Here is a 14,897-nt window from a genome sequence, read left to right as displayed (position 1 = left end):
GCTTTTCCCTTCAGATCTAAGCAGACAAATATACGGACACTGCAGGACAGCGTTATGGCTGTCCTCAATGAGGTGCACTGAAAACACACACGCGATACAAACACATATGAACACACACGCAATAAAAACACACACGCACACACACACACATTATAAAAACACACATGCATGCACACACACATGGCAAACTGCTCGCTCGAGGAACTTCAGAAAAGTGCTGTTTCAGAGTGACTTCCCTTACATAAGCAAACACAAGGCTATAATTAGGAAGGGTGGTTCCATCATAATGAGAGAGGAGGACAGAGAGGGAGAAGGAAGATGACAGAAAGCAAGGGAAGAGGAGAGGAGAGAAAGAGCTAGAAGACAAACGGACAAGGGAAAAGGGGGACAAATGAACAGGGACAGTAAAACACACCAAGACGTCAGTTGTCCGTAAAAAGTAACTCAAGTGTGACATTTCATTTTAAACAAAGGCTTTACTCAGCCTGAGAGAAGCCGTCTGTTCTGACTGGGACAGATGTTCTCAAGAGTGTCGCTGTGAGCAGTGACATGTCAAATGGCTTTCAGTGACTTTTACTCACAACCTGGTGTCATCAGCATGGGGGGTTTACTCACATCTACTGTACATTCATAACACACTTAGGCAAAACCATTTCTCCTTGCGCACAATATAATAATAAAATATTTAAATCTGGATGACTCAGGTTTATAAAACTTTCAGGTACTGTTTGAAAATTGAACCCATTCATCTATTCAGCAATGCACAACTCTACTAAATGTTGGGTACTTCTCCTGCATGTTCCTCTGCTTGAGCTCCATTCAAACTTTCTACATTTGTTTTATCGCATAACTATGGATAAAAATAGGAGCTACATTGTAAACATTTCAACACAGACAGGCAATAAAAGGGCCTAGTCCTGTGGGAGCCAATGAAGAAAGCATAGCACAGCAGATGAAAAGGGAAAGAAAATATGTTTTAGGAAATACGCTGATAACTCCTGCTTCCTCACCAGAGACCCGGGGTTATCCAGCTGCCCAAAGAATGTCCCCATTATTTGTCCATGCCTTCACGCACGCACACACACACACACACACACACACACACACACACACACACACACACACACACAGAAAACAGGTGTATGATATTAGTGTTCCTTGTTGCTAAAGATGGCCTGAATAGCCCACTCATTAGTGAAAAGATAGAAGACTTCCTCTAACTCAGAAGCACAGCAGAGTATATGCCTTAACTCCATCTAAATGACTTGACTGACCATACAGTATATGGCAAACAAACTGATATGGCTTAAACTAGCGGATGCAGATGGATAGCTCGCTTCCTGTATATGCTTAGAGCATGTGACTTTGCCTACTGTTTGTCTGTGTGTGTCCAGTGGACACTGGGATGCTCCCCAGAGGACTGGGCTCTGCTCTGGCCAGGAAGCAGGGGGAAGGGAGAAGATGGGGGCTGTGATTTGTGTGTGTGTGTGTGTGTGTGTGTGTGTGTGTGTGTGTGTGTGTGTGTGTGTGAGATATATTTATGTGTGTGTCACAGAGAGAGAGAGAAAGAGACACAGACAGAGAGAGAGAGAGAAAGAAAGAGAGAGAGAGTGAGAGAGAAAGGGGCAGTCCCCATCAATCCCCCTTTCCAGCCCATTTCCCTCCTCTGCCTGACCCTGGGCAGGCCCACTCTGGAGTTGTGCCAGGGATGCCATGGGAAACGCTGAACCTGCCTGCCGCTGTGTCAACCCCCTCTCCCCACCCCCACCCTGTCAACCCCCTCTCCCCACCCCCACCCCGTCAACATCCCCCCTGTCCAACCCACTGACCCCCCCTCCGCGCCCTCGACCCTCCTCCCCGACCCTGTTCTCATGGAGTGGTCTGTGTCACTGGGCCTGTGCTCAACCCCTGGAAAAGGACACTGAATCAGGAGACGGTCACAATGGAACAAAGACCCTCTCCTCTCCCCTCATCTCTCTCCACTGCTGACCCGGGCTACTCTAGGGAGAGTGAAGTGATTTGGGGCCATTTGAGGCTCTCGTCTTTTTCTCTTTCATGTCATAGCCAGCGAGGACCCGTCTCTCGAGCGATGTCAGCTCGTTCTTGAAAAGTTCCTGAAAGCTGCCTGCGCAATCTCTCCTCTTTATCTGGGTTATGTTTCAGACAAGAGCACTCACCGTGGATCTCAGAGTCGGCCTCGAAAACATGCACACACACAAGCTCATTATTCATACGCTCAAACGTTGGGGAAAAGTGCATAAAAGAACAAGGCTTTTAGTGTTGGCAAAATTAATACAGAATTTAAAAAAAAATGACTCGAAGCGAAATCAATAACATGTCAAAACAACTTCGTGTTCCACTTACATGTCTGTCACTGTATGACTGGATCCATATACAGACACCACAGTAAAGGGCTTCAGCTAAGTTTATAGTGTTGAGAGACAGCCAAGACTAAGGCTGTACACTGAAACAGACCCTTTCCTCTTATAGTATGGATACAGCTTTCCAAAATGGTGAGCTTGTCAGGAGGATGACCACAAACAAGAACACACTCTCTTGCTTTCCTCATACACTTAAACTTCCACATACACCTAATCACACACACACACCCACACACGCAAATGTATGGTCAGTGTTTGTAACACACACACGCATGTTGGCTTAGCAGAGCAGCAGCAGCAGCAAAATCTGGCAGCAGGGCTCGCGGACCTTAGAATAACAGGGCTCCCCGGCCACGTATTTATGTTATCTGCACGACACACCGTCTCCAAACACACCGTGAACACGCATAACCCAAACAGGGCCCGCTCACAAATTAGTCAGCGCGGTGGCCACCTCCGTCCACCCCTGCCTGCCTGCCTGCCGAGGAGCAGCCTCCACCCGCTGGCTCCTCTCTCTCTCTCCTTCTCTCTCTCTCTCTCTTTCTCTCTCCTCCACCTCCACCAGGCCCTGGCTCTCCGACAGACAATGCACTTCCCCCTGAAGAGAGGGAGTGCTGGCCCGCCGCTGCTCTGTACAATCCCAGTGACCTCAGCAGAGAGGGAGCGCAGGGCCTCGCCATCAGCGGCATATAGGGTTTCAGAGCCCGGGAACAGAAAACATTACTGGCTCTCCGCGCACCGCGCCATTAGCAGACCGTCGGCACAAAGCGGCTAAAGGTTAACTAAAGGGAAGATATTTTAAAAGTTGGGGGACTGGAGAGGGGGTTACGGAGAGGGCTGGTAAAGAAAATAAGGCCAAATGGAACATGGAATGGGGGGAGAGAGAGAGAGTGTGTGGGAGAGAGAGAGAAAGAGAAAGAGAGAGAGAGGAGAAAAAGTGGTGTGTTCCTATGGAGGCTTTCTGAGCCCGTTCCTCGCGGGTGGTCTGATTAATGAAATAAATAATATGGGCTGCAGTGTAAACAGAGAGCTCTCTGCCCAGAGCTACATAAACCGCCTCCATCAGGGCCTCAGACACGCCTCAATCTGCCCCCTCCCTATCTCTCTCTCTCCACCAGCTCTCACCCCATCCTTCTTCTCCTGTTGCACCCCAATACACAACTTCAGTGCCAAACACCTTTCAGACTAAAAGCCCCACTCCATTCTGGAGCTGCCACTGGCGTCCAACAGCACCCCACACACAGCCCAGCTGAGGGCTCTGGTCAGGCTTTTACAATGTTAACATTCATTAATATGAACACACCACTGGTGGATGGCCAGGGCGGCTCTATCCAAAACTTCTGCACTTACATTATTGAAATTGGTCTAATTGTTTTATACAGTGAGGTCAACAATCTTTCAATGAATATATTCATGCATATGTTTGTATGTGTGTGTGTGTGTGTGTGTGTGTGTGTGTGTGTGTGTGTGTGTAATGAATAACAGAGCACCCCCCCTGCACCTCCTCAGGCTCAGTGTGAGAGAGGAAGAGGAAGAGAAAACAGCGCTCTGACACACTGCAGAAGAGCGGCACTCTGTCAAACCCCACGTTGTATTTGTTCCAGCTAAAGGCAGCCCATCACCATGACAGAAGCCATGTCATGTCATCGGAGCTCTAAATTTAAACCTCTTCGCACCAGTGCTGGCCGACCCAGCGGCGGCGGAGGAGCCCTCTCCCCCTCAAAGACACCCGTCCTTCTGGGCCGACCTCAGCCATTATGCAACAGCACACAAGGGAAGATAGGGCACATTCCTCCTGCCTGTTTAAGTGAAAACAACATGGAACGAGTGAGAGAGCTCTTTCCCACTCGCTCCGCTCGCTCTCTCGCTCTCTCCCCGTGGTCTTCCAGTTCATCAGCCCCGGGTTCGTCATTTTGCCCCTCTGCTTCCCGTCAATGATGGCAGACGGTCCTCTCGAGCTGTGGAATGTTCTACCTTTCCTAGTTCTTTTCTCTCAGTTGGCCAATATCTCGGAGGTCTCTCCTCCTGACACATTCTCCCTCTCTTTCTCTTTCTCTCTCTCTCTCTCTCTCCCCCTCTCTCTCTTCCTCCCCCTTGTTGCTGTACCTGATATCTGGGATGAATCTCATTTTAAGAAGCATGAAGGCAATGACCTCATCTCCCTGCAATGCTTCCTGTTCAGAACGATCCTCAAAAAAAAAAAAAAAAAAGAGGGCAAAGTCATTTGAGAGAAGTGAGGGAGTTTTAGAAGCATGTCCTTTGAGTGGAAAAGGAGTGTGAAAAACGTAATGGATGGTATCGGAGGGGAGAAGTGTGGGGGGGGGGGGCAGAGACAGTAAGAGAGAATGGGGGAAGGGGGGGGGGGGTCAAGTAAGAAAGCTCTTCTCCACAAAAGGGAAAGAAGCTCTTGTTCTTAGAGCTTAGAGCTCTTGTCTTTAGCTCTACCCAGGAATAGTGCACTTCCACCAAGACTGCAGAGCTGCCCTTCTTATACAAAGTCTGCAGGTTCTACTAGTCCATCTAAAATAAAATCGAATTTCTTTTCTCAAATGAAAGTTCTGAAACAAACAAAACATTGGATACTTTATGAACAGATGTTCTGAGATGCCTGTAAGACATTAACATGCAGAGCCGTGTGAGAGACACAGAGAAGCAAAAGGAGGGCAGGAGAGAAGGACATAATAGCACAAGGTGCTGGGGGACGTCCCTCTGTAGAAAGGGACACTTTCAAACGGCTGGCACCTGATACATGCTGACAGGTATCAGATTTTTCCCGTTCTCTCCCATATGTGCACGCAAACACACACACACACACAGAGTCTCACACACACACACACACACACACACACAAAACAGGTGTATGATATTAGTGTTCCTTCCAGACAGAGTCACACACACATACACACACAATCAAACAGACACACTCATACTGTACGTCAGGCGATGTTCCAAAAGAGACAGACATGGCTGGTCCCTCTCAGCAGCAGCCCTCCAAACATGAGTGGACAGTGGACACATGTCCTCATTTAGACTAAGACTTTAATCCTCACCCTAACACAACACAGCAACGCCAGGCACAGCAGCATCAAAGCATCCGTCTGGCATTCCCAAACACAGACTGAAATATCAAACACACACACGCACCCACACACCTACACACACATACACGCACGCACGCACACACACACACACACACTAACAGACTGGACCGATCCAGTCTAGGACCACCAGAGGGCCTGTGGTGCTCTCTGGGATTCAATTAAGGGCTTGTGTTTGGCCATGGAGCTCGGAGATTGGCACTGCTGGCCAGGCCTGGCCTGTTTAAGCCTGGCCCGAAACACAGCTTGCGGGCCAGCGGAGCGGACCACGGCTCGCTGGCTATTATCAGACGCATTAGTAACCACAACAACTTCCTGTTCCTGAGCCCGGCGCTTCCTGTCTGCACAGGATCAGGCGGCGCTGTCAGAGCGCGCACGCCAGGCTGCAGTTGGACAGTCTGCAGGGCTGCACGCCCCTCCGTCATGCACCTACACACAGCATTCACTCACAGAGGCAGTGTGTGTGTGTGTGTGTGTGTGTTTGGTCCAGTGTGTGCATGTTTGCTTTGGTTTTGGACAGTGCACACAAACACATTCAAACAAACATATTCAACAAGGCATCCCTGTGATCCCACTTCTACACTAGACTTCATGTCCAAAAGAAGCCTTGTTTGAAACGGCCATTTGAAATGGTACTAAATGTTTGGCACGAAGGACATGAACGCAGGAGCGGAAAACAAACCGGTCACCGACCAGTAGTTGCATAACTGTTGCCATTTCCTCTGCCGTCTTCTGTCCAAGTGCACACGTTCTGTAACAGTTCCTTCCCAAGTGGAATACAGACTTTAAAAAAAAAAACTAAAAACGAACCAGAAAAAAAATGAGCCGGAAAAAAGCAATTAGCAAAAGCGAGTAGCAATGTTTAACAAACTATTAGCCGAAAAGCTGTGGGCAGTTCTGTTATGAATAGGGTGCAAATTCCACACTGTCTGAACCTCAAAAATGTGCTGTCAGAAGGAGTTGAATTGGCCAGATTTTGTGTTTTTAGCTACCTCAACCAAACCTGCGACAGCAGGTGATCGCTGAGGCAGACAGAGCAAGTGCATGCCCTCTGAGAGTGTACATAAAGACATGCATGGTTAGAAAATACTCAGATAAGCATGCACTACTGAAAATGCAGAAAGTAACACAGCTGAAAATTAGCTACAGAAAGCATAAGCTGCACGCACACACACTGAATTCACTCACACACACACACACACACAGTGTTATATTAATCCTGGATGCTCTTTCACCACCACACCATTATAACGGGCATGTGGTGCTCTGGGACCATTCCCCCATGTGGAGCGCTTTGTTCCCCAAAACCCCACTAAACACTGGGCTCATTCCTGGGGCTTTTCACCCACTAATAGAGAGGAACACCCCCACCCCCTCACCCTTGGCCTCTTGTACACATAGCTACACACAGACACACATACACACAAATACATGGACACAGACACAGTCCTCAGAGTTATAATTAGGGTTCATCTAAGGATATTGGATAAGCAGTCCCAACTGAATTCATACTGTTGTTGGTGTACATACAAGTTGTTAAAGGTGAGTAAGTGTAAACTGTGTGTGTGTGTGTGTGTGTGTGTGTGTGTGTGTGTGTGTGTGTGTGTGTGTGTGTGCATTGGGGTATGTCCACTTGAGGCCCCAATTCCACCAGCTGAGATATCCCTCTCTCACATAAGTAGCTGAGGAGAAGTATTGTGCAACTCTAATTCATAAAAGGCCGTCATCCCCTTGTTGCTCCCACTCCAGTCCTTGTATGTACATCAGTGTGTGTGTGTGTGTGTGTGTGTGTGTGCGTGTGTACTCCTGGGTGTATTAACTTGGGTGTGTACACAGCTCTGGCAGCAGATCCTTGTGCACTTCTTTCACAAGCCCTGCAAAGTGCTAAACCAGCAGCTTGTCATCTACGCCTAAACAGTACACAGGCTGAGGAGCGCAGCTGAAAACAAAGAAGTTCTGGTGGTAGGCAGGCCCTGGCTTAGCACACCCCGGCGTTAGCTTAAATGAGGGGGTGATAAAACAGCCAGCTCATCCTGCTAGCTTAACACCAAAACACTCATTAAGTCCTTCAAGGGAGAGTTTTCTCTGGAGAGGTTAAGTCATATTACCGTAATCACTACTATTCACCAGGACACCATCTGTCATCACCTGTCATCTGTCACTAAGAGCAGGGGAGTCTAGCCTTTCACTCACTCTCTCTGTCAGCATGCAGGTAAAAGCAGCCCCCAAGAGCACAGATCACAAATCACAGTTTGTGTAGCACCGGGTGACACTGTAGCAGCTAATAGTAAAAAGAAACATAAAATTTGGTTTTATACAAGACTAACAGTTAGCCTAAACATCAAGGACAAATATCAAATGCTATAAACGCTACAGTATTAGCAAAGCCTGGAAACAGATTTAATTCAGTCATCATTTGATGTTTTCTCAATGCTACAGTGGTTATGAAGGTCTGTCTCTCCCTCAAACACTCCCCCCCCTTCTGTGTGTGTGTGTGTGTGTGTGTGTGTGTGTGTGTGGGAAAGAGAGAGTGTGTTGTCCTGAGCACGCTGTGGATGATTTGGGGCCAGGACACGAATTAGGCTGAATTATCAGGGCTGAATGCTGAAGCAGAACAGGCATTTTCCCCTGCTGTGTGTTTCATAATGACTCAAGTCTGAAAAAAAAAAGACCAACAAGGAATTCAAGCACTTCCAAACTCATGCCAGGCTCCTGTCAGTCAGGCCGGGCTGTCGCCACACCACAGCACTGGTATGAGCAAAATCAAAACATTTAGGCCAAAAATGGGCCTCGGATAATTATGTTCCAACAAACCCTTGGGAAAAGCACACGTAAAAGGAGCTGGAATAGGGGCTCCCGACAACCATACATAGACCTGCCTGCCAACACTGCATTATGACTTCTTGGCTCCTGCTAGGCAAACAATACATAACACAGCCTCTTTTGTCACCATGAATACAATGCTAATCTGTGCAGTGCCAAGATGGGCTCATCGGAAATACTTATGCTACGCTATGAATGCTATGGACTCACTGTTTCAGTTCACACTGTGACGCTGTAGCATTTTTGCTAATTCTGAGCTTGGAGAGAAATTTTGGGCTGAGCCTTTTGAGAATGGGAGGCCTTCAACGCATCCATGGGTGTGTAAGTAGCACGCAGCAAGAGGCACACGGCCCTAGGAAAGCCTTACTAATAGGTAAAGCTGCAGAAAGCAGAGAGAATGTGGAGAGAAAAAAGAGTGGTACAGAGCCAACCACTGTCTCTTATTTTCTCAGCAGCAGAAGCAGATACACTCAGTGACCACGTTCAGACAAAAACAAGAGCCTCCAGGCCGTAAATTCACCTCCCTGGAATCCTGGGTTGCCATGTGTCACAGACAAGACGGGTGTAAACACTTTAGTACTTGGGGTCTTGGCTCTGTCAAAAATCGGCTGATGTTTTCCCCTAAAATGATTCATCAAAATGCCCCTTCAGTTCAAGCCATTTTGGCACATCATAAAACCAGTGTATGTGCAATGAAATGAACACGAGGACTAAACCATATGCAAAAAAAGCAGTTCTGAATTTCATCCCCAATTTAGAAACCTCAGCTTGACAACTAAGCCTGCATGTCTGTTTCCATTTAAACATCTCCACAAGCATTACTTTTCCCCCAAGACACTGCAACCTCAGAATCATATACTGTAAGACTGAGGAGTACAAAGACAGAACACACACACTGAAATCACACACACACACACGCACGCACGCACGCACGCACCATGACCATTAACAGACAAGAGATGGATGAAGCAATAAGGATTTCACTCACCACTCGAGGTTTCGCCTTGAGGGGTGCAGGGCTCAGCTCCTCACTGGTCTTCCTCTGCGGCTCCGTGGTGGTGGTTGGAGTGGCTGGAGTGGACCTAGATGCCCCTGATGAAGTCGCCGCTGGGGGCACGGGGGGAGTGTCTGCGCTCCCCTCAGATGAGTTCAGGATATACTGCTTGGTCACATCCTCCAGGGATGGTGCCTCATCCCCTGTAGGCTGCTTTGGGGGCCGTAGGGGAGCTGGGGTACTAATGCCAACTCCCTGCTGCCTCTGGGAGGGAAGGGCAGCTGAGGGAACGATGGGCACGAAGGTGGCAGGCTCGCTGGCATGCCGCACATGCTTGGGCCTGGCTTTGGGGAGGGGCAACTGGGGCAGGGAGGAGGCAGGGTCCCGGTTCTCCTCGGGGAGCTCGTCGTCCGCCTCGCCTTCGGCCTGCTCCTCTGGCTGCTCCTCTAGCTGCTCGGAGTCCTCGCTGAGCTGCTGCTGGGCTGTCCTGTTGCTGCGCTTCCTGGAGCTGCGACGACTCATGCGGGGTGACAGCACCTCGGCCAGCTTGGGGTCAAAGGGGAAGTCTGTTTTGGCTTCCCCATTACGGTCGAGGTGGGAGGGCAAGGCGCGTTCTGACTGGGACCGGTGCCTTCCGCCATGGCGGGATGGGCGCTGCTGCTTATCATCCAGTGCCCACAGCTCGTCCCTCTGCTCCGACAGGATTGGCTCGCTGCTGGAGGGAGGTATGGGTTGCTCGAGTTCACAGATGGGTTCACTCGGGTGGGTCTGACTCTCCGGAAGCAAAATCGTAGGTTCTCCCCGCCTGCTGGGATCACTGAAACTCTTCTTCTTCACGGCTTTTCCATTGCCCTTCTCGTCAATGACCTTGTCCATGGCTCCTGGTTCGCGTACAATACTCTCGATCACTGTGCTGTAGTCCCGCAGGCTGTCACTGCAGACAGAGAGGTCACTGGCTGCACTTCCCGTGCACTCAGACAGGTCTGCCGCAGACGACTCTTGGCGGCTGCTGCCCCCCACTTTAGAGGTGAGGGACCCCAACAAATTGCTGTCAACTGAGAAGTTGTTGCCGCCATCCTCGACCACGGAACGCCTGCGGTGTGGCATGGGGTCACTGAGGGAGCGATAGGCCGACTCCCCATTTGATTCCCCATTGCTGCCATTACTAGAATCTGAGCCATTATTGCCTGCAGAGGAAAACTTTCTTCGTCTGCGAATAGCACTTGGGGTTGATGGAGCTTCCATCTGATTCAGGTTTACATTTTTAATGCAGCTGGTCTCACTGCCAATAGCTACAGCCTCATACTCTGTTCTCACATTGGGCAGTGGAGGAGACGCAATCTTCTCTTTTGTCACTTCAGGGAGATCATCCTTATATAGTGCAGACTGATTCCACACAGTCAGTGTCTGACCCAGGAGGTCTTTTCCTGATGATGGACCACCACTGGGAGCCGCTTCTGACTCCGTTACAATTCCTTCATCTGTCAAACTGGACTCATGTCCAGACAGTTCATCTACAGACTTATCATAAAAGACGTTTTCTTCAGACTGTCCTTTCTGTAGACATTTCTCACTCTCACTGCAGGTTTCCTCCCCTCTACTTTCAATGGCCTTGTTCTGTGCAACTTCACAGTGCCTCTCATTCACCACTCCATCTTCCTTTTTCATTTCACCCTCAATATTAACTTTTTCCTTACTTTTGGAATCATCACCTCCAAATCCAAAATTGTCATCATCTTCACCAGCACCCATCTGACAAATGTCCTGTATGACCTGCCGAGCTTCTTGGACGTAACGATCATGGAGAGGGCTGGGCATAGTCTCTTCATATCTATATCCTGTGCAGCAGTCATCACTTTCCACTTCCCTGTCAGACACCACAATCCTCTCTCCGTCCCCCTGGCAGTCCAGGCGCTGCTCAGAGGAACTTCTTGAGGCAGGGCTGCTGGGTGAGAAGTGCCGCCCTGCTGTCTTGTCAGAGTAGGTGAAGGACTTAGCACGCCTCAGTGTGGCAGTGAGGTCTTTTAAAGATGGCCTCCCAGAGTGTGGCCCGTGTGATCTGGAGCCCATCCTGTATACTGTGGAGGCACCTGAGACTGTCTGGAATCCAGGGCTGACTCCATCTACACCTGTCTCTGGTCCAACTCGACTCTTTTTCCCCACTTTCAGCCCTGACAAGTCTGTCTTTTTCAGGTAGCTAAGCAGAGACAACGTCTCAGAGGCAATGTCTGGATTGGACATAGACATTCTATTTTTGTCCTTCTCACTGCTAAGAGAGCGTTGCAGCACTTTGTTGTCGGGTGCTACTGCAGCTGCATCTCCTGGGTTTAAACTGGGAACTACTCTTGGGATGACACGAACAGGGGCACGAGAAAAATTGTCACAGTGACCAAAGCTGGGTGACCTGTACATGGTGAAATTCCCACGGTAAGTTTTACTCATCACAGAAGAGGAAGCGCTGGGGGGCTGGTCCTCCTCCTTTAGAGTCTCAGTGCTAGAGTATCGGCTGCTGCTCCTTGATCCGCCAGGACTGGAGAGAAAGGAGGGGATGTTGACCTTTGACACCCGTGACACCACAGAAACAGGAGAAGTTCCTGATGGAGAAGCAGCTCCGTCCGCTACCCCTTTGTAGAACCGCCTGAAGCCCTCTTGCTGGACAGTGGAGCCTGGTGAGGGAACACCTCGCTCCCATGCAGTGAAATTCGGCCTGGTTCTTGATCCATCAAACTTCCTGCCTGATTGCTGGGGGTCTAATGACTGCTGATAGCGTTCTAAGTGATCCATCATCATTGGCTGGTCATCACTGTCGTCTGATTCGCCATTGTCTCGACTGCAGCTGCTTTTCTTCTTTTTTCTCAGAGAGCGCCGTCGAATGTTGTCCCGACTGTGGGCTAGTGCTGCTGGGCTGTCCTCCTCGCTCCCAGATGACCTGCCGACGAGCTTGGCCCGGGAGTCATTCTTGCTGCGGGATAAGTAGGTGCCAATACCCCCGCTGCTGCGCACGTACGGGAGAGCGTCCCTGCCTCCTCCAGTGCTGCTACTGCGCCCCTCTGAGTCGTACTCCTCCTCACCAGAGCTGAGTCTCCACCGTGCGCTGGATGGTGCCACGGAGGGGGCTGTCTGTGGTCTGGAGGAGCTATGTGTGGAATGTAAACTATCCGGTGGTTGTGGCTGATCTGCCCCCTGTCTCTGCTCCTTCAGCTGCTGCTGAGTGCAGGCCAAGGGTTGGGCCCTCAGAGGGCGAGTCACAGAACTGCTGCGAGGTGGTGGTGCTGGGGGAGAGGGTCTGGGGTCACTTTCCAGTTTCTCTGTCCAGTTTTCACCTCCTCTGCAGGGGCTCTGAACTTTGCAAACGTCAGGCAACTCTTCACTTCTCAGACAGCTGCGACCGCTGGTAAACTCAGACTCATATGGATGTGTTGTAGTGCCAGAGACAGATTCTATTTTATATCCATCCACTTTTTTACTCAGACCAGCACTGTACCGGTCTGTGGAGGACAGGCTAATGTCATGGTCAGAGCTGCTAGTGTCTTGCCAAGCTCCTCTTGGCTGCAAGGGTGACTGTCTATCACTGCGGTCAGAATGATAGTTGGTTTCTCTGGAGCTAGAGGAATGATGCTGGTGGCCTGCAGATTTTAAGTCGTCTGCGTCAGAAGACGACCTGTGATGCTTTCTATCTCCAAATATTTCTCTAATTTTCGTGACACTTGGCCAGTTTGATGAATCAACGTGTTTAGGATCTCCGTGGGCCGAGACAAAGCCTCTATAAGACTTACAAACTGGAGCACCGGTGATAAAAACATCGTCTTCAGCATTTATATTTTTATGATTAATATTGTCAGAGTGACGCGTGATTTGAGAATAATCTCGCTTACCTGCGCCGGAGCCATCCGCAGATTTCCGAGTTAACCGTCTCTGACTTCTGTCAGAATCCGATCCAGAGACCGATTCTTGTGTTGAATACTTTTCTTCGAGTGATTTCTCAGACAACTCCTCTTCTAAATCCTTGGTAGATGTCGATAAAACCCCTCTTTCCTCCAATAAGAAATTATGTGTGCACTCATCTTCCTTGCATTTAGTCCTTGGCAAAGTTGTACTTTTCACAGTCCCAGTGCTGACAAAAGCAGAGCCGTGCGTCAGCCCTGTTTTCGCGCTGAACTTTTCTGAGAGCTGGCGAATGGAGGGTGAAATCGAATGAGGAGTGCCTTTCTTTAACTCTGCGGTCGAGAGGCTGGCTGCTGAGATTTTGGAAACTTTTCTTGACACAGTAACACTAGTACGCGTCGCCGAGTGCTGCGCTTTTTCGGCTGCTGTCTCCAGAGTTGTAGGGGGAAGGGCACCGCTCTCTAAATCTTTTGATATGTGGGGTTGATCTCCGGGTCCAGATCGAATTTTATTAGCACCCCAGCTTTCCAGCTTTTTGAAAGAGACGCTTCGGTATACTTTCCTATGAGTCTCCTTTTCTGCCATTGTGCAGATTATTTTTCTTTGCCCTCCACTTCTATGTCATTGATAATGTTGACGCCACTCTTTCTTCCGTGGTCGTTTGCCCACCGAAAATTAGGCTACCACAACTCCATTAAGTTTAAGTGGCTGGCAGTACTTGTGAGAACCTATGACGAGGTGAAACTGTTTACACGACAACAATTGAATTAGCTAACGACTAACCCAAGCAAGAAAAAGTGCCCAGTCGCATTCTGACCTTTCATCATGTTTTCCACCTCGATTCCACTCAACCTCCATCCATGCACGTAGAAAGGACTCAAACTTTGGCCAGAAAAGTTCTCCCAACTTGTTCAACTCTGCAGCCTCTCCAGCAAGGATAGAAAAATGCCCATTGTCTTGAAAACTTGCCATGTCCAAAGTACTGTATATCCCACTAAACGCATCCTGGACAGTAAACACTGCCTGATGAAGTGATATTGTTATTTTGACAAAATTAAGTTTTCCGTGACTTTTGTCTTTTTACATGCAAATGCTTAGCGTGGGCGGGACTAAACATGGTAAGGGTAGTCATAGCCCCTCGGGTATGGGGGGAAAAGATTTTTCTGATGTGAGAAAACTGATACGGAGCATTAGACAGCCAGGGCTATATCTCATGCACACACATTTTCAAGGGATGTGCAGTTTCTTTTCTTAATGTAAATTAGATTCTTACACTTTCGGGCGCTGATTGACATCTGGAAATTGCAAGCTAGTCAAATAACAGAAGTTCTTTAGGGCTAGATATACTTTCCTCTTAATTTGTGTGTTAAAGCTCAACGTTTTCTCTGCGTACAAACAAGCCATCCATTGTGGGTTTTCTTTGACAGCAAAGTTTTAAGTAGCTCTTTGTTCTTGAGTTATTGCGATGTTCCTTAAGGAATGAAGTAAACAGTGCGCACTCTTGTGGATACATGCTACTGGTGGCTTGTCCTACTTTTTAGTCAAAGCTCTGGCGTTGCGTGGATCCTTAATTTTAAAGCTAGAGTGTGAGTGAGAACAAATACACACCGACATAGACATTTTATTTTTCTTAAAAAAAACACATTGATTTATTTAATGCATTCCACAGACGTAGCCTATTAAGTGAACGGCCAGAAAGGATGGCGACCAGTTAAC

The 14,897-nt window shown here is 48.8% G+C and overlaps 1 protein-coding gene across 1 annotated transcript in view; it reads right to left on the bottom strand.

Moving 5' to 3' along the window:
• LOC125308163 (rho guanine nucleotide exchange factor 17-like) overlaps positions 1-14,226 on the bottom strand; it is a 77,123-nt gene extending 62,897 nt beyond the window's left edge. The window contains exon 1 of the mRNA XM_048264477.1: positions 9,291-14,226. Coding sequence (XP_048120434.1) covers positions 9,291-13,766 — 4,476 coding nt within the window. The 5' untranslated portion in view covers positions 13,767-14,226. The remainder of the gene's footprint in view (positions 1-9,290) is intronic.
• Between the last annotated feature and the right edge of the window lie 671 nt (positions 14,227-14,897).

This window comes from Alosa alosa, chromosome 15, assembly GCF_017589495.1.
Source record: "Alosa alosa isolate M-15738 ecotype Scorff River chromosome 15, AALO_Geno_1.1, whole genome shotgun sequence".
Lineage (NCBI taxonomy): Eukaryota > Metazoa > Chordata > Actinopteri > Clupeiformes > Clupeidae > Alosa > Alosa alosa.
Note: the sequence above shows the minus strand (reverse complement) of the source record. Positions and strands in the feature narration are given on the sequence as shown.